Source organism: Meles meles, chromosome 2 (genome assembly GCF_922984935.1).
Source record: "Meles meles chromosome 2, mMelMel3.1 paternal haplotype, whole genome shotgun sequence".
Classification (NCBI taxonomy): Eukaryota; Metazoa; Chordata; class Mammalia; order Carnivora; family Mustelidae; genus Meles; species Meles meles.
Window position 1 is genome coordinate 91728525 of NC_060067.1, and position 19146 is coordinate 91747670.

At 37.3% G+C, this 19146-nt stretch overlaps 1 protein-coding gene across 1 annotated transcript in view; it reads left to right on the forward strand.

Moving 5' to 3' along the window:
• Window positions 1-15335, forward strand: part of LOC123936867 (rho GTPase-activating protein 20-like) — a 30647-nt gene extending 15312 nt beyond the window's left edge. The window contains exons 6-14 of the mRNA XM_045997404.1: window positions 765-842; window positions 3258-3324; window positions 5219-5404; window positions 8510-8685; window positions 10039-10200; window positions 11731-11840; window positions 12372-12561; window positions 14018-14129; window positions 15205-15335. Of these exons, the coding sequence (XP_045853360.1) occupies window positions 765-842; window positions 3258-3324; window positions 5219-5404; window positions 8510-8685; window positions 10039-10200; window positions 11731-11840; window positions 12372-12561; window positions 14018-14129; window positions 15205-15335 (1212 nt within the window). The remainder of the gene's footprint in view (window positions 1-764; window positions 843-3257; window positions 3325-5218; window positions 5405-8509; window positions 8686-10038; window positions 10201-11730; window positions 11841-12371; window positions 12562-14017; window positions 14130-15204) is intronic.
• The last annotated feature ends 3811 nt before the right edge of the window (window positions 15336-19146 follow it).

Below are 19146 nucleotides of genomic sequence, written 5' to 3' on the forward strand. Positions count from 1 at the left end.
ATGATGCCTGATACAGAGAAAGTAGTGACTAAATAGTAGTTTTTTAAAAAAGTCTTTACATGGACTCAATTAAAAGGATGCTCTTAACTGTTGTATTACTTAAAGACGATTTTGTTGGAAACTTTTCTATGATGACTATTTAAATACTAAGAATGTTAATGAAGAAAGCTGTGAACAAAGGATTTTGCTCTTCATTTGGTGTCTTGATCATTTTTATCATGGCTTTCTCTGGCTAACTATGAAATACTAATACCAAATAATTTGTTAAAATTAATAAACATTAAGAAGTTTGCTTTATAATAAAAAAAAGTCTTTCATAGCCAGTTCTTATTCTGATTTTGCTGAAACTGATTATATAATTACAAAGAAATAAAGCCATACGAAAAAAACGTAACTCAGGAAGAGCTCCTCCTTTTTAAACTATCTTCCCCCTCCATTTTGGAAATAGCCTTAGGAGCCGAGGGTCAGCCCACATCCCCTTTTGGAATTCTCAGTTTTTCTCTTGCTTAAGCTGCTATATTTTGTGTGCCACAAATCCTTGGAGGGAAATATATGTTTTACTGAAATGTTTCCTACTAGTTTCATGTTATATAAAGAAATGAAAATATAATTATGGGTGTGTGCTCTACTTATGTTTTACTTTGTCATTACCTGAAAACAAGCTTTGCCTTTAGAGTATGGATAATAATTTGGCAATAATAATTTGGTCACCTGCTTTAAATTTTAAAAAATTTATAGCAATCTTTCTTATTTCTTTTTTACAGTCTGTAATTGTAACAGCAACAAAATCAGACACAGTGAATGACATTATCAACATGTCACTACGAATGCTAGGAATAACTGTAAGTTGCCTGCAAACTATTTTTAGTTTAAAAACCAACTTTGACTTTAGAGATTCATGTGTGTGCATGTGTTGTGTACCTCCCATTATAAAACAGCTGATTATTATAGATATCATAGTCCTATTTCGTTCTCCAAATTTAGAAATTGAAGGCAGCAAAGCTATATTATTAACCTATACATGGTGCTATTCTTGCATTCCCATTTTTAATTTTCTGCAAATTCAAAGTCATAGAATAAAATTGGGCTATAATTTTAGAGTGCTAATGATATGCAGTTTATTTTATATATTTTATACATAGACAATAAAATATTTCTAAGTTTCTAAATATTTCCTCCTCTATTGGACTCTTCTTTCTGTGTCTTCATTTTGGATTCCTTCCCATCCCTATTTACCCTGGTTCTCATCCAAGGACTCAATCCCAGTTTAATGAATCCTAAATTACATGTTTTGTTGTACATTTTGACATAAACACCACATGGCTAGAAGCTACCTCCTCCTCTTGATGCGGTTCCTTGGGATGAGGTGGGTCATGCCCATTATGAACTGGTAAGGAAGAAGACAAGTTCTGAATAAGACTATGCGAACATATCACTTTCATCTTGTTTTGGTTTTAACTATCTATGTTTTGATGGTACTGGTGTGAGTTGCTGGATTTTTTTTTCTTTTGATGAAAGATACGGACATATTTGATGTTGAGGTTTTCTGAGGAAATAGAGAGGGAGAGTGATAGTCGTTGGACAGAACTGAAGGGAGTACTTGTAAAGCACAACTTCCTATATAAAATCCTCTGTAGGGGTGCCTGGGTGGCTCAGTCATTAAGTATCTGCCTTTGGCTCAGGTCATAATCTCAGGGTCCTGGAATTGAGCCCCTCATTGGACTCCCTCCTCAGTAGACAGCCTGCTTCTCCCTCTCCCTCTGCTGCTGCTCCTGCTCTCTCTCTCTCTCTCTCTCTCTCTTTTTTCTCTCTCTCACTGTCTCTCTCTGTTGAATAAATAAATAAAATCTTTAAAAAATAAAATGTAAAAATCCTCTATAAATTCAAAAATGTCTCGCTATTATGACATGACATAATTACAAGATGCCCACTTAAATTCTATCTGACCCAATGGTATAATTAAGCCCCTTAAAAATTCAGAGCAACCAGAATTTGGCATAAGAAATCAATGATTTCTGTACAAACAAAAGTTAATGATACATCCGAAATAAAATTGAATTTATATGTACTGGGTAAAGCACATCTCTACATTGATTTCTAACCTGTATGATATATATACTCCAAATAAGAATTAAGTCTTGGAAAGAGAGTGAGTGGTTTTAGGGATAAATTTGGGGAGATTGATTAATGATATATCTCATTTTATTTCATGTTTGTGATTTTCCTTTGCACAAAGTGATCCATCTCACTAGACAAAAGAATTGCTGTTTTAATGAAGAACTAGAGTTATTTGGCTTTCTGTATACCTGATTTAAAAGGATTCCAGAATAACATTTCCAAACCCTACCCTACCTTATTAGCTCTCACTTCTTATTTGCAATACAATTTTGAGCAGAGTTTGCTCTGTGTGTGTCTGTGTCTATATCTGTGTCCATACCTATGACCTTCCTTCATAAGGGCAAGGCCATGATTTTTAATCAGGAGTCAAGGGCAAGCATAGTACCTCTCACCAACAACCATTTCAAACATTTTTTGCTTTAGTCTCCTGGATGACTCCTTAAAATAGTTCAGCAATCTTTATAATTTAGACTTGTTTGTTTCAAGTGGGATTTCCAGTATTACTAGGCAGTAATTCTGCTGGGAGTAATTGTTTTCTGCATTTGATGTGTTGTCTAAGGTAGACTCCTTGTCCTTTCTCTCCCTGAAGTGGGGCTTGCCATCATCAAGGCCAGTGGCTAACTTCAGTCCAGTATCTCCTGAAGGCCCTTGGGCATTCATCTCCTTTTGCTCAGGGCTGCTGACCTATTGATGCCTTTCAAGTTACTTTGCTCAGAAATAGTCATAGCAGGGTATATGTCTCTCTGGACAATATGCATGTCTGGGCAAGATATTTGGAGGCAAAAGCCAACATTACCCAAGGAGTCTAGAGACAACAGAAGATAGGACTCTGAGATAAGCCCTTTCTTCCTTAGTGAAGGGGCCAACTGTGATTTCTTATGCTATGGGCCACCCATACAGTGAGGGGCTGATTGTACTGTGGTCTCCTGGCCTTTATCAAAAATGACAAGAATGTGGGATGGTCTACTGGAGGCTGTGAGAGAAACAAGTTAACAGGTACTATAGCTACCTCCATGGACCAAACAACATTTATACCGGTGCCAATTCTTTCTTTCTGGAAACACAGAAATGCTAAGGAAATGTGTTCTTCAATTACTGTTAAAGATTTGTTATGATGCATAGTTCTTTTTGTCTCCAAGGGCTCTGAGAAAGACTACCAGCTGTGGGTGAGTTCCGGCAAGAAAGCAGCCCCACACCCACTCATTGGTAAGTGTCAGGGAAAACCCAAGATGGGATTGATTAGGTTCAAAATTGTAACCCTACATCTCAAAGTAATGCTTGTTCTGTCTTAAGCTTAAATACCCTTAAAAGTAAAAATCACATGCAATATTCACTCACACATTTATTAAATAATTGCCAGGTACTTACTTTTTCCCAGGCACTGATGACATCTCCTCATTCAGCAGCTTATGGCATAGTTAGGCCTAGTAAATTTTTCTTTTCTACTTCTTTTTACCCAACAAACAGAGCTGTCTTGAAAAATTTTTGTTTATTTATTATTTGCTTACTTACTTACTCACTTAGGTATGAAAACAAAATGGACTGGAATTTCTTTTTCCTATACATTCATTGTTCATATTCCAATCTTGAATTCCAGTTCCTAACTACTAAATAGCCTCTATTTTGCGAAAATCCTCTAAAATCCAGTCATGTCTGTGAATCTAGGTATAGGTATGTATTTAACACGTGCCATGTGCCTGATGGCACTGAGAAGTCTTCTCAGTATCATAAAGAATATGAGATAATCACATTTAAACTCCTCAAGTCTTCACTGACTTGAAACTTTGCTGTTTCTCAGGCTTTTTCCATCAGTCTCAAAGTTATTGATAAACCTTTTATACCTCTTCTAAGATAGTTATTAGCACAAGTTTTCTAAAAAAAAAATAGATCTTTGGATTAACAAAATTGTTCAGTGCTTACTCGAAATAAAAGGAATAAAAAACAAGAGGAAGAGGACAGGATACGTAGCAGACCTTGGTATGGTAAAGGCAACGATGGTTTCTGCTAGAGATCTTAGAGCATTCCTCCTTATATGCAATTTTTTTTATCTTTCTAATAATCCTGTGAGGCGGGATGCCTGGGTGTCTCAGTCAGTTAAGTGTCTGCCTTCAGCTCAGGCCATGATCCCAGGGTCCTGGAATCAAGTCCTCACTCCCCCTGCTTGTGCGTGCTCTCTCTCTCTGACAAATAAATGAAGTCTTAAAAAGAAAATAATCCTTTGAGGGTATTACTCTTTTTTAAGTTATCTAAAGAATATTTTCCAATGATCTGGAAATCTAAACAACCAGTTTCTTTATATGGAATGTATATTCCCAGACTTAGAATACAGAGAGTCACCAAGCGCATAGCTGAGGACAAAGCCTACCCCCCATTTCATGTTCTGTATTAATGTTGACATCTTTGTAAAAGTCATTCAACAATTAAAAGGAAAAAGTTAAATACTGAAATATATTTATTTTAATAAATTGCATTGATTTAAGTAAAACAATGAAGCATAAAGCATAAAGTCTACCCATCCCACCGCCCTTGAGTAGCTCTGGCTCTAGAACTGACAATAGGAAATGGGAAAAAAAAATCTGTTCAACTGGCATTATGTAAGAGAGAATAGCACTTCTTAATATAAATGGTCCCAATTATTTAAAAATATTAAACCACCAATGCTTATTAATATATTTACTCTGATCCTTGTAAGTTTGTGTGAGGGCAAGCATTTCAAAGGATGAATGTAAGGCTCAGAGGGGTCAAGTAATTTCCCTAAAATGTATAGATCTCATTAGTTTCAAGGCAGAAACTAGAAGGCCTTAAATATTCTCAGAGGGAAACACAGCAAAAGTCAGCACTATGCAATGCACTGACCAATCTATGTATTCCAAGCAAAATAACATGCTTTAAATTTTTTTTCTCTTCTTAAAATCTTTCCCTTGGGCACCTGCTTTTTGCAGGGTGTCCCCAACAAGAGAGAATATGATGCTCACTCAGGAGGCACAACCTTTTTAATCTGGAAGCCCCAGAAGAATAACAGCATATACCAGTATGGTGAAGGTGGGTTTGATGACAGCCATCACCATCAGCCTGAATCTATATATTTTTTTCCATATAGGACATGAACATCCCTATGGAATTAAAATGAGCCATCTTCCATCTACTACACTGCTGCCACAAACATCCGAGGATTCCACCTCTCCTTCCACCGCCCAGGAGTCCCTCCTGGAGCTGAGATTCACAGAGGTGCAAGGCCAGTTCATCCTGAAGTCCAGGCACCCAACCCAGAACGAGCAAGAGAGAGGTGAGCCACCTCCCTTTCTTCAAGTGCCTTCTCTTGGCTTGTGTCTCCACTCTTGACCATAAATTCATGACACAGAGCTGACTCTCTCTGTAGGGATTGGGGAGGAACAGTATAGGCAAAAACTCCAAAACTATGCAGAGTCAAGCTTAGAGAAACCCAAAGGTGTGAAATCAAGACCCAAATCTCTTCTAGGAAGGTTCTTTGTTTTAATTCTTCTAGGTAGACCGTTACTCCTTTCTGTGTATCCCCAGAGCACTTTCTAAGTGTAAGTATGTGTGTACACATCTGTGTGTCTTAATAGAGCACAAGCTCTTTGTGGCCTGGAAACAGGTGTTCTCCATTCCAGGGTTTTGTCTAGTATCTCAGGCCATCACAGGGTGAGATCAAATGACTGCATGGCTTAGACACACCTGGAATGGAAGAACTCCAGTGGAGTAGAGAGTTATGGAACTGAATTTGTTTTATTCTGGGCTTAGGCTGAAGTGGCCTTGGGGTTCCAGTTAGAATTCAGCTCTCAATTCTTCCCCCCACTTTCCATGTCTGCTTCAGACCGAGGTTAAGGCTGGAGCCAAACTGAAAGTTTATGATCAGAGCATTTTAATCATCCTTCTTGCTATTTTTTCTCCTACCATTCCAGTATTCCCATTGATAGTTCTTTCTTTAATGAAAATGTGTTGTTAATCTGAGAAGAATTGGGGCCAAAAAAGAAAGTATTTTATTGCTATAATTGTTATTCTATAAGCACAAAGTTTAACTATTTTATTTTTTAATATTCATACCCTAATTCAAGCATTAGGAAACATTAACCTAAATCTTGCCAGTGCTGTTTAAGAAATGATAGGTTTCTATAAAGTTAGATTATTTAATCATTCTTGTATTTGCATGGCTATAGAATATATTTTTATTAGTCACAGAGGCAACATGAACTCTGACAGCAAATAACATACATTACAAAACATCCAGCTAAGCCTAAAAATACTTTTGAGTAAGTATAGGGCTGTATGTCTACCTGCTTTCTGTATGTACTCCTAGAGTAGCTACATATACAGCTTTGTATCAAGGGATACAACATTCTTCTTAAGAGAATTCTTCTTAATAAAGTTGGATAATAAAATATATTTGGGTAGTTTTAGAAATAATAAAACTAGGGTAAAAGTAGGGAACCCAGGTTGCATACAACAACTCAACTTATATATTAACATGTATCTTAAGCAAATATGTACATTTTGATGTACAGGAATTTCCTCCTGGATTTAAGAATGTATTTGCTTTCTTTATTCTCTCCTTTTGTATCAATTCCAGGGCAGGAAGAAAGAGCCTTAGTTAAGCAGAGTGGTGGCAATCTTTCGTGATTGCTTACCTTCTAGAGGTTGCAAAATCAAATAGAGAATGGGAGTGATCTCTGCTTTGGGGGAGAAGAGATTAAAAGACTGATGTCTAGAGTGCCTGAGGCCCTCTGAGCAAGGAAATTACTTTTATCAAGGCTGCCATGAACCATGTCTTGTGCTGAGTAGTACATTATATTTAGTTCAATAAGTTGTAGGCAGCAGCATTTACGTTGAAGTTGAACAAACCAACGCTTAAAAAATTTTGAGTAATCTAACCAAGTAGCAGAACCAGGATGCTTCTGGTCTTGGGTCTTGATCTTTCCAGTCAAGCACCATGAGTGTTGCCATCCACGTAAGTGGACACGGTGATGCACTCACTACATCCCAGAAAAGCCCAGCGGTTGGGTGTTTAAGGATTTTTGGTGAAATGTTGCTCATTTGTTTTATCCTTCTGCAGTTTGGCTCCTCTGTGGACCTTTAAAGAATTTAGTGACTTAAGCAGATTATGTAAGCAAATGTTAAGGTATCTTATAAGGAGAATATTCATAGTTGACCAATAGAAACTTTGAACTCAGCTTTTCGCTGCCGATCAACTTTTCTTTGTAAAACTCTTCTTCTGAATTCCTTTGATAGGGAGTATTGGGTAATTCAAAATCATCTGTGGAAATTGGGGGTAAATAAATGCATTCAAAATCTCTCATTATTTTTCTTTTTTTATGTTTTCTTTCAAGCCTTGTACTTGTAGATGTATATATATGTATGTTTGAGTATACATATGTTGAGTATATATATGTATGTTTGAGATGTATATATATGTATGTTTGAATTGTGTGAAATTCATTGTGGATAAGGCTCTTTTCAGTAAATATCAAACAATTTCAAAAAAAAAAATCATCTCTGGGTAGCTTGGTGGGGAATCACAAGAAAACGTAGCCACTTGGAATCTTACCACATAGTCAGCATGTAATGACTATTTCCCAAGGACTGCAGCAAGTCATCCTTGGAGATGGCCCAGAGCAGAGGTGCCAGAGGCTGGCTGAGAAGTGGAGTCAGGCAGGTCATGTCGTGAAAGGCAAATCTTTTTGATGGTAGAAAGCTGAGCACTCAGAAAGCCAAAGAGGAAATCTAAGGCTGGGAGGAGACTCATTGTGAAAGCAGGTTATTACCAAACTCAGCTTAATTTGAATTACTGAATCTTTTTAGCTTTTATTTTTTTTATTATTTTTTAAAGATTTTATTTATTTTACAGAGAGTAGGCAAAGGCAGGCAGAGAGAGAGGATGAAGCAGGCTCCCCGCTGAGCAGAGAGCCCAATGTGGGACTCGATCCCAGGACCCTGAGATCATGACCTGAGCCAAAGGCAGAGGCTTTAACCCACTGAGCCACCCAGGTGCCCCTCTTTTTTAGCTTTTAAAATCAGATCTGACACCTGATGAATCCACTGACCATACTTACTAATAGGAAGCAAACAACTACAAGTTGAGTGCCTCATGATACAGCTCAACAGGCAGTAGATGGCACTGAAAGTATTGACTGAGTCTGATCAGGTCTCTAGGTTTAACCATCACTTTGCAGGATCTGGGGAAGAACACGCTAACACCATAAGGATTCTATCAGCCAATATCATTGATAATGGAGAAGTCTACACAATGAGTGACTCAGTTTGCCCTCTTCTAGCCATTGCAATGAACATGCTGTAAAATGGCAATTGTGAAAATAAGGTTAAGCTAATGAAACTACTACTACTACTAATGATAATAATCTCACTTCTTCCTTAGACTCAGACCAGAAGAAAGATCAAAGACATTCTTTCAGAAACTGGGCCTTTTGGCGGCGCCCCAGCACTTGCAACAACAACCAGTGCACAGCCACACCTTCTGCAAAGCCTGGACAACTCTTTGGAGTTACCCTCACGGATGTGTGTGATAATGACAACTTGCCCTTCCCAATTCTGGTAGGTCTTCTACAGCCCTCCAGAGGAGGGGAAACTCGGAGAGGTCAAGTGTTCTCATCCAAATCTATCCCCAAATGGAGAGGTCATTAGATAGCTCCTGGCTTTGGCTGAGAAGCTCTCTGTTATTTCAAAGAATAGAATCTGATTTAGGTAATACAGAGTCATGAGGCAAATACAACAGGAAAAGACATTCTTGTCCATTCCGCTTGTTTCTTGTTTCCACAAAGACCCACGTAGTCCTGTTCAGATCAGTCAAAATGGACACTATGTATGAGTCTCTGAGAGGCCACATCATCTTCACATTCTCCCCTTCATTGCCTTCCTGAACTCACATTAGTCTCAAGTCTCCTTCAGCTGAGTCTACTCAATATAACAACGAGAAACACCTCACACAAGCATAAAGACTCATCCTCTGGCAAATATGAATCCGTTAACCCTAACAGAAGATGTCAAACAAAAGCCACAGAGTTTGGCCTGTGTTATCTCAAATTGGTGTATTGAATTGTCAGGGTTGACATTAATTGAGTGTCCGGTATCCCTGTGAGCACTGTACTCAATGTAGGGAATGTTCTGCTAGATAATGAAGAAATTTATCATATTAGTTACATGCTAGCTATCACCCCAGTCCTTGCATCACAGCAAATTTAGGGGGTAGCTATGATTATCATCCTCCGCTTTTCACAAATGAATTAGAAAAGCCTCAGTACAGTATGTGTGTACCCCAGGTCACACAATAGATAAGTAACACAATAGATTTCAGATCCCTTGGATTACCTGACTCCAGTCCTTATTATCTTTCTGCACTGCAGGGAGAGGACATGAAGATAGAACAAAAGACAATGAAAGACTCATGAGAAGGGAATGTGATCAGAGAAGGAGAAGAGAGATTTTGAGCCTAATTTGTCAAAAAGGAAGGAAATAGAAGTAGTAGGAATGGAATATACAGTCATTTAAAGAGAAATAAACAAATGGGAAATGAGTATGGCAAAAGATTTCCATATTTAGGGAAAAGCATCTATGTAAGGGAATAATGAGAAAAGAATGGTAAAAAGGAAACAGATGGTAGTTCCACAAAGGCCTCGAAGCAGAGAAGTTTGATTTTAAAGTGTAAATTCAATGAAAAGGAAAATCTGATTAAAATAAGAGTTTAAAATGTTTCAGTGTATGACTGTAAAATGGATTTTTGGGTAGAAAATATATAGACACACTGAAAAAAAAAATCTAAACTGATTCTAGTTCTTCTAGCTCTTGAACACTGTACCTTAACATTCTCCTGCTCTTTCAAAAAGGAGGCAAGCTTGTGCTCTGTGGTTGTGATATGAATTGCCATACACTTTTCTTTCCTTCCTATAGGATATGCTTTGCTTTATCAATCAACAAGGGCCACTCACTGAAGGCATCTTCAGAAAATCAGCCAATATAAAATCATGCAGAATCCTAAAGGAGAAATTAAATTCTGGGGACAAAATGAACTTGGACGATGAATCTGTTCTTGTGGTAGCATCCGTCCTAAAGGTAGGGAAAGTTCTAGCATTATCCATACACAAGTAGCTGAAACTATGATTGGTGTCCTTCATCATGACTGCCCAAGAACCATAATGGGCATAACAGATTAAGAAGCTGACAAACTGAAAAACACTTGACAAAATCAAAATTTAAGGAGGCTACTTTAGGAATTAAAAGCCCCATATGTTAGAAATACTTCCTGTTTTCACCACATACCGCCCTCCTTACCTTCACTCCTGAAGACTCCATGCAAAATACCAATACTAATATGACTACCAGTAATGATAACAAATTTCTAAATATGCACTTACATGTACACAATGTTTATCAAAGCATACATCCTCACCACCTTCCTAATGAAGGCAAAGTTTCCAAAAGAAACGGAAGAGAGAAAGAACTTAATTCATTCACCTTAGCACATATTAACAGCTCTGAACAAACCTAGGTTAATGTAGTAATACTACAATCTTAGAATCTCAGTCACATTCGGTCTTTCCTTGTCCCCCATTAGTGCTGGAAGATATGATAAATAGCAATAATCCAGAAATGACTTAGTTAACCACTATTACACCAGGGTCATAATAACATATACTAGTAATATACATATAGGCATCAAGAATGATGATACACTAAGTATGTGAATAGCAAGATGAGTGTTGCCCTCTGTAAGGTACAAACGTGGAATTGACTTTCTAGCAAGAGTTAGTGGATTCTTTCCTATTTCCATGTTATAAGCACAGACTAGGAAGAGGGTGACCACTTGTGGATACAGTTCTTACACATTTCTAAAGTTTTCTCTTCTGAAAGTTAACTGGTCTTGGTGGAGAATCAGATTCTGCAAACTTGGTCTTGATAATATCATGTCAAACTAACCAGAGAATTGGCCTAAGCTAGAAATGAATATATCCTCAGGACCACAATGAGTTTTCCATTAGAATCTTGACTTTCAAACAGTTAAGAAAAGGAAGAATGAAGCAATTATGAGAGTAGCTTTCTTCCAAGGAGCACATACACCCCAAGTCAGAAGACCTAGTTCTTTCCTAATATGTGTGCAAGAACACACCTGTTTGTGGTCCGTTTCAGAACATTTCTTGCTAGAATTAAGAGCTAGTACTGTGTCTAAAACAAGCAAAATGAGTATGTGTATTTCTGTCCAAGAAACTAATAGGATTTAGGATGGTCTATAGCCAGACTCTGAGAGTTTGTGGTAGTTTGAAACATACACACACACACACACACACACACACACACACACACACACAAAATAAGTTCCAGATGACAGAAGGGATCTTTATCTTCATTTACACCACAGCCTAAGCTCTGCTTTTATGTTTCTAAGTTTTAGTTGGAGAAAATCCAAGCACCTGCTTCTGCATGTGCAAATCAATGGAGAGTCAGAGCCAAGCTCTGTGTGGGTCATAGTTTGGGTATCTGTGAAGGAAGTGAGGGTGGGGGGGACTGAACTTTTTAACTAAATATTTTCTCTGTAATATTCCCAATCTATATTCTATAATATATATATATTTTTATCTCCATAAGGATTTTCTTAGAAATATCCCAGGGAGTATATTTTTATCAGATCTCTATGACAAATGGCTTGGTGTTATTGATCAAGGGAACGAAGAGGAGAAAATAGCTGCAGCCCAGAGGTAATGATGCAATAATTACTCTACTCTGGTCACATCTCAAAAAATACAGTTAATATACTATTGGGAAAATACTGGCTTAAATTTTACAGCTTTGTCCACTAAAATAATGATCCATGCCAAAGAGTTTCAATTCTTGACATCCATGGAGACCAGCTTCAAAATAGAAGCATGCCTTAGGGCTATTATTGTTCTTCTTCTGATTTTATTAATATGGAGTCCTTGGTCATTTTACACCTTCTGGATGTATGAAACTGGGAGATGAAATCCATTGGTCTAAGAGAGATGCTAGAGCATCAACTGCCAGGGTTATGACCTTAAGTTTGTCAAACGTTTAATTAACCAGAGAAGTTTTTATCTGGTTCAGGAACTGAATTCAGTGAAATATCTTTGTATACACTCATGCCTGCAACTCTGCTACAGCGGACTGTGTACTAGATATACAAAGATATACCCTGTCCCCTGTCTATGTATTTCCAACCCCCTAAGTGGAATGACTTGTCTTATTTAAAAGTGCATTTTTTTTGACCTTAGGCTTTTAGCCCAGCTGCCAAAAGCGAATGTTGTTCTTTTGCGATACCTTTTTGGAGTGTTATACAACATTGAGCAACAATCCTCATCCAATCAGATGACAGCTTATAATTTATCAGTGTGTATAGCTCCAAGCATCCTTTGTCCACCTAATTCTTGCAGCTTGGAATTGGAAGAAAACGTCATAAAAAAGGTAATGAAGGCTCTCATTTTTGTTTCCTGGTGGGGGGTGTAGAATCCCTACTCTGAACCAAAAATGTGCAGTAGTAACTCTGATGGATCTGTTTTGTAAAGTGCACATTTTCATTAGCCTCCACTGGAGGGTCAGAATTCTTTATCCTACTCTGGTGGGGTCTGGGAAGGGGTGTCATTAGGCGGGAAACTCAGAGCAGTTGAGTCACTTCTTCCCCATCCGGGAGACCAAACACTTGACTAAACAAGAGAGAGAAGAATCGTGTGATACAATAGAAAAGAACCTGGGCTTTGGAGCTCGACAAGCCAAGGTTCAACTCTCAGCCTAATCCTTGAGGGACTTGTAACCTTGGGCATGCCCTGGTTTCCTCATTACACAATGGCAACAACATCCAGCTCCTCTGGTCATTACTGGCACATCCTAGGTGGCTTGGGCAATATGAGCACCCATGGCTCCAAACACATTGGCCTTCCTCTGCAAGTTGTGGCTCATTTAGAAAAATACTTGGCTACTATTTCACCTCTGCTACATCATACAGAAATTAGTAAAAGATTCCAGAACATCCTAATGGAACCGCAACATGCCTAATAAGATGACAGCTCTTCCCCAAGCCAGCATGCGACAAAGCAATACATGAGAAAGGACTGAAGTTAGACAGACATATTTTTTCTCCAACTGCGTGGGTTTTCCCTCACAAAAAAAAAACCCACAAAAATCTCTGCTTCCCAACTTTAAGATACTTCTTCATTTAAGAAATGGGTTTCATAAGTTTTTGTTTATACTTTATAAATTTTAATAAGATGTTATATGTCAGTTATAGCTCAATAAAACTGGAGACAAAATTTAAAAACAAAAAACAAATAAGTAAAATTTAATAAGGTAGGTTACTTTGAAAATTATCCTAGTTTTATTTTTATTTTTTTAAAATATTTATTTATTTGAGAGAGAGGGAGAGAGAGAGTGTGAGCAGGGCAGAGCGAGAGGGAGAATTCCAAGCAGATTCGCCACTGAGCATGGAGCCCAGTGCTGGCTCCATGTGAGGCTTGATCTCACCACCATGAAATCATGACCTGAGACGAAATCAAGAGTCAGATGCTCAACTGACTGAGCCACCCAGGTGCCCCCCCCCAAAAAATAACCATTGATATCAAAATGTTAGCTATTTAACTAGGCTACAACTTATCTACAACTTATATATTATATATATATTATATATTGTAACTTTAGCCCACTGATGAGCAGTATTTTAAAATCTGTACCCAAAGTATACTGGAAAGTATCATTCTTTCTAGGTTATTTCTTAGAGAACTTTGATTTCTATATATTTTTATCAACTTTGAATTTTTCTCGAAAGTCTTTAACATTTTTTGTTAGGTCCAAGTTCTATATACAAAATGTGATTTGTAATTATGCCCTATGAAAAAAGCACCCCATTTTTTGTCTTTTTGTGTTACAGGTTTCTCTTATACAATTTCTCATTGAAAATTGCCTCAAGATATTTGGAGAAGATATCACTTCCCTCTTGGGAGAGAACTCAGTGAGTTGTGATAACAGCGAGAAGGCTGCAGGTACAGTGAATAATTTAATTGGCTTTAGAGAAGCAGACAGCAAGGCTGACAAGGGTCATGGGAGATGCTTAGACTGCACTGTTCTGGAGCCCCGAGCATCCCCAGGGCAATGATTTCCATCTGCTCCTTCTTCCGAAGACTGGCTCACAGGTCAGGGGAGATTTCCCACCATTGTGAGACCAAAGAAAGGATAAGATGAGGTCTCTGACTTCAAGAATTTTCCAGTGTAGATCATAACAGCATTAGGAGCCATGATGGTCTGATGCGGTGTTTGGGAATTTTTTTCTAACAAAATTTTAAATGGGTCCCATATACATATGTGTGTGTGTGTGTACATATATATATGTATACATATATATATACATATATGTACATATATATATGTATATATATGTACACACACACACACACACACACACATATATATATATAAATATATAATATATATGATGTGCTCTGGTTGAAACTACGGTGAAGGGCTTTTATTCCCCCTCCCTCCTCTTTTTGCTCAATGACTCTTGAGCCACACAGGATTCCGGTGTTCTTTGAAATGGTTGAAAAGAACTGGCATCATTGAGAAAAAAGGGTTTGACTTGAAGTCAAAGAACCTCTCCAGAGTGTAAACTCCTGTGCCTCTATTGACCAGCTATATTGTTTTTGGCCAATTATTTTAGCTCAGTATCAGTTTATTCATCTCTAAAATGTGGATAAAAATAATGTCTAAATCTTAGAATTGTTGTAAAGATTAAATAAGATGATGACTGTAAAATAAATTTCTAAAAAAGCTATTAGGAGGACTAGGAGAAGTTTCTGTGAGACTAAAGCTAGTATTATTTGAACCTAACACAGCTAACTGGCAACAATCCATTTTATAAGCTAGAGTTTAGATTCAGCACCTGGAGATGTGTGTCATCAATCCCTCCATAATTTTAGTATTTCTTGGTTTTATGACATTTACCTCATTGTTTTGAGGAAATCTTAAGGAAAATACTTGTCATCAGGAATTAAGATGAGTCTAGCATCATGTCTGAGACTATGCTTATATAAGAGAACTGTTTGTTTTTCATTTCATCAGTGACAGAAGAACAACCTCTTGAATCCAAGCCAGTGAGCGTGATAGTGATTTACAAAAAGGCACAACTGCAGAATGATACCAAGACCGAATCTTGCATGGATCCACCCGACTCCCTGTCTACAGTTACCTAAGTCACTCAAGACTCAAATCTCCATAATGACACTTGACACTTCCTTTTTCTTTATTTCCTATAAGAACTCTTTTTCCAATGAATGAAAAACAAGCCCCTTCCAAGGCACCAGCTCATCCCATCTGAATTTTTCTTTTCCCTCATCCCATATATTCATATTGAGGAAATCTACTCATAAAATATCTCCTCTGTCTTCAATGCCTACCATATCATATTACATATTTTTAGTATTGTATTGTACTGTATATTTAGATATTGATATAATAAAAACCATTCCATAACTCACTGGGCTAGACAACCATTTTATTTGCTTATGATTCATATCAAACCTTCAGTGGAGGTTCATCTGAGCAATTCTGGTCTCAGCTGAGGTTACTTGTACCCTTGCAGTCAGCGTGCAGCTCACCTAGAGCTAACTATGTGTCTGTTGGTGCTAGCTCTCAACTGGTCCCCATGTCTTCAACAAGCTAGACTGACCTCCTTCATATGGTGGAGGAAGAGTTCCTAGAAGCAGGGAAGGCTTTTCAAGAGGTAGTGTGGGAGAGGACTGCAAAGGACTATGCCAAAGATAGTGATTTACAGGATGAGGCATTCATTATTTATTGAGACCACACATGGTAATCCAAACTCAAGGCACAACAACTACTATACATATCCTTTTGTTCATCAGCTTTTAATCCTCAGTTCTGCACACCAGCATTTCCTAAAAGGCAATGCCTAAAAGGCATCAGCAATGCCTAAAAGGCATTCCAAATGTGGTAGGAAACATCTTTGAAATAATAACTAATTTTTTCAGCAGGTATTCCTTGCCCCTCCCCTTCTCCTTGTCTTAAGCTTTCTTAAGAGACAACTAAATCACTTCCTCAGGGAATAGAAGCTATAGGAGAATAGGAGGGAAAGGGAGCTCTTCATTGCTTATGAGTTTTAAAAATTTAGTTTTCTAGGAAACAAAAATGATTCATGGCATAGACTAGAAGATTTAGGTGGAAATCTCATGGGAAAAGCCCAAAACCATTAGGTACAAGGGACATCTGCACCATTTGCTGGGTAGAAACCAAAAGAAAGCAATTCCTCACAGAATAGCTAACTGACATGTGTAAGAAAGATGGGGGCCCTGTGGGTCCACACACAGTTTCTTATACCTCAGCATGGAACAGATCAGTAAGTAAAAGTATGCTCATCAATCCCAGAATAGTATGGAAAAAAAATAGAGAGAGCTCCTGGGTTTGAAAGACATGTCTCAGCAACAGTAGTACTGACTAATTCCCCAGGAACAGAGAGCAGTAGGGCATCTCAGCAGATGCTAGTATACATCAATGACACAGAGCACCAGATAAGTGCCACCTCACCATTTCACAGCCGCCTAACTCCCTGGCACTAGAAGACTCCAGAACATAGACACACTCGTGGGGGAAATTAAGAGATCCTGAATTTCTACCAATCTGGGAACAGAGAAACTAAACATCAAGTGAATTATTGAAAAATACAGAACTGGACATTTCTTACATATATCAATGTATAGACTGAGATTGGTATCAATACATATAGAATATATGATCCATGCATGGTGTTCCTAGAAAGCATTCCCTGGTCAAATAGGTTTGGGAAATTCTGTATTTTCCTTTTGGAAGTCAAATGTCTCAGTTTTTTCCACATTACTTAACCCTTTTGGAGTAACCCCATTAATTAATGGATCCTGGAAACATACATTAATAAACATTGCTCTGGATTAATTCTTAAGTCACAGATTTTCCCATTTCACTCACCTGCTATGAAGCCATCAATGGATTTCAATAGACCATTGGATTTTTTTCTTTTTTTCAGGAAAAAAATGTCCTTTTTAAGAACCTCCACAATGCAACCTGCTCTAGTAATCAATTTTGTCTACCTCTTTCCCAGTATAGATCCTTTGCTTTAGCTAGGTCAGACACCTCACTCATCCCTGAACAAGTCACATGTACTTTTCTAACTATAATTCTCACCTCTCCTTGATCTCTACATTTCCACACACTAATGAGGTAGCCATTTGGGTTCTCCACTCCCAGAAATTTCACAAAGCCTTTCTCATCTCAAATTAATTGCTCTTTACATGAGCACTTGACCCTACTAGACATTGGCTCATATGTTGCTTTGCACCATCGGGAATTAAGCCAGTGTGTTCACATCCAAATTTCTGCAATAAACAACTGTATCTTATATTCGTTTTATATTACTTTTTAATGCCTGGCTAAATGTCTACTCAAAAAAATGTGTGAATGAATATATTCAATTTTCGAAGAGTGTAGAGATTTTATATAGATTGATAGCAACTGCAAGTTTTAAAACTGAAGAGGTAGAACACAGCACATATAAAATTTCAGTGGGCGCAATACATCAGTTTGACTAATTTTTTTAGATATGACTTCACAGCCTTATTCACAAGTTCTGGGATATACTATTTTTATTCATTATGCAAAAAATGTGATATCAGTGTGATGTATTTGGGAATAATTGCATGTTTGTATGAAATTTCTTTTAAATAACAATCCAGATTAAAAGGGGAAACAAACAAACAAAAAAACATGGCTGAGCAATGAATCTGTGAATTTTTAAGCCAAGGAAGATATACTCCAAAAAAAAAATTTTTTTTTTTAAAAGAAGAGGAGATAGAAATACCAGGAGGTAAAGACAAGCTGAAATTGAACTAATTTGTCAATGGCAACTCACAGAAGAGATTCCTGACATAGGAAAATAGTTAATAAATGTTAGTATTTCTGTCAGAACACTCAAGCATAATATCTCTTTGAGAACAGCAATTTATTTCTTAATTTTGAGGAAAAGATTCTGGCAATTCTGATAAACTGTAAGAGGACTTAATTGCCTAATCTAGAATGAATAAAAGGCAATTAGACATTTTGATATTGGCCTTTACCATACCTGGGAGTAAGATGTGTGTAATCATCAGTCAGTCTGCACTTTGTGATGCAGTTAAGGTTAAACATCTCCAAAAGTAAAATAAAGCTACTTAGAATGACTCTCTTATTTTATTCCAGAAAGAAAGCTACTCACAGGCTACCAATATCAGAAAACTAATTCTCCTGGATGGTTGGGATTAATTACCATGATAAATTAAGTGGAATATATATATATATATATATATATATATATATATCTACAAAACTTTTATTCTACAAAAGCAAAATGTAAGAATTTGGTGAATGGAATATATATCAGTACAGGAAGCCACCTTTTTTCAGAGAGAACTGAAAAATGCCTTTTATATTTTTCTGTAATTCTTTCCACACTAGCCAAATGGGCCAGTAAATACTCTGAAGATTTTATAGTGGTGACTTTATTTTCCAGTTTTGTTTTGTTTTACTTACCCATAGCATAATTAGCGCCAAGAAAAAATTGCTTTCCTTATGGTCCTGGGCCTAAATGTCAGTATTAATTTAGTTGGCTTAATCTTTTAAAGAATGATATCATTCCTTTGTCAAATAAAGAAACAACTAGAAAACCAAATTGTCAAAGTAAAGTTATAATTTCCTAAAATGGAAAAAGAGAAACTGCTTTGTAAGAGTGGGAGTTTTTCCAAAATATAAAAATATAAAACTAGTTGGAAAAGAAAAAAAACAAAACAAAACAACACCGTCTTCAGGGTAATGATTACTTCTGTGGAAGGAAAATGGGATTGAGGAGGGGCACCTGGCTGGCTCAGTCAGTTAAGCAGCTGCCTTTGGCTCAGGTCATGATCCCAAGGTCGTGGGATCCAGCCCCACTTCATTTTCCCTGCTCAGCAGAAAGCCTATACTTCTCCCTCTCTCTCTGCCTGC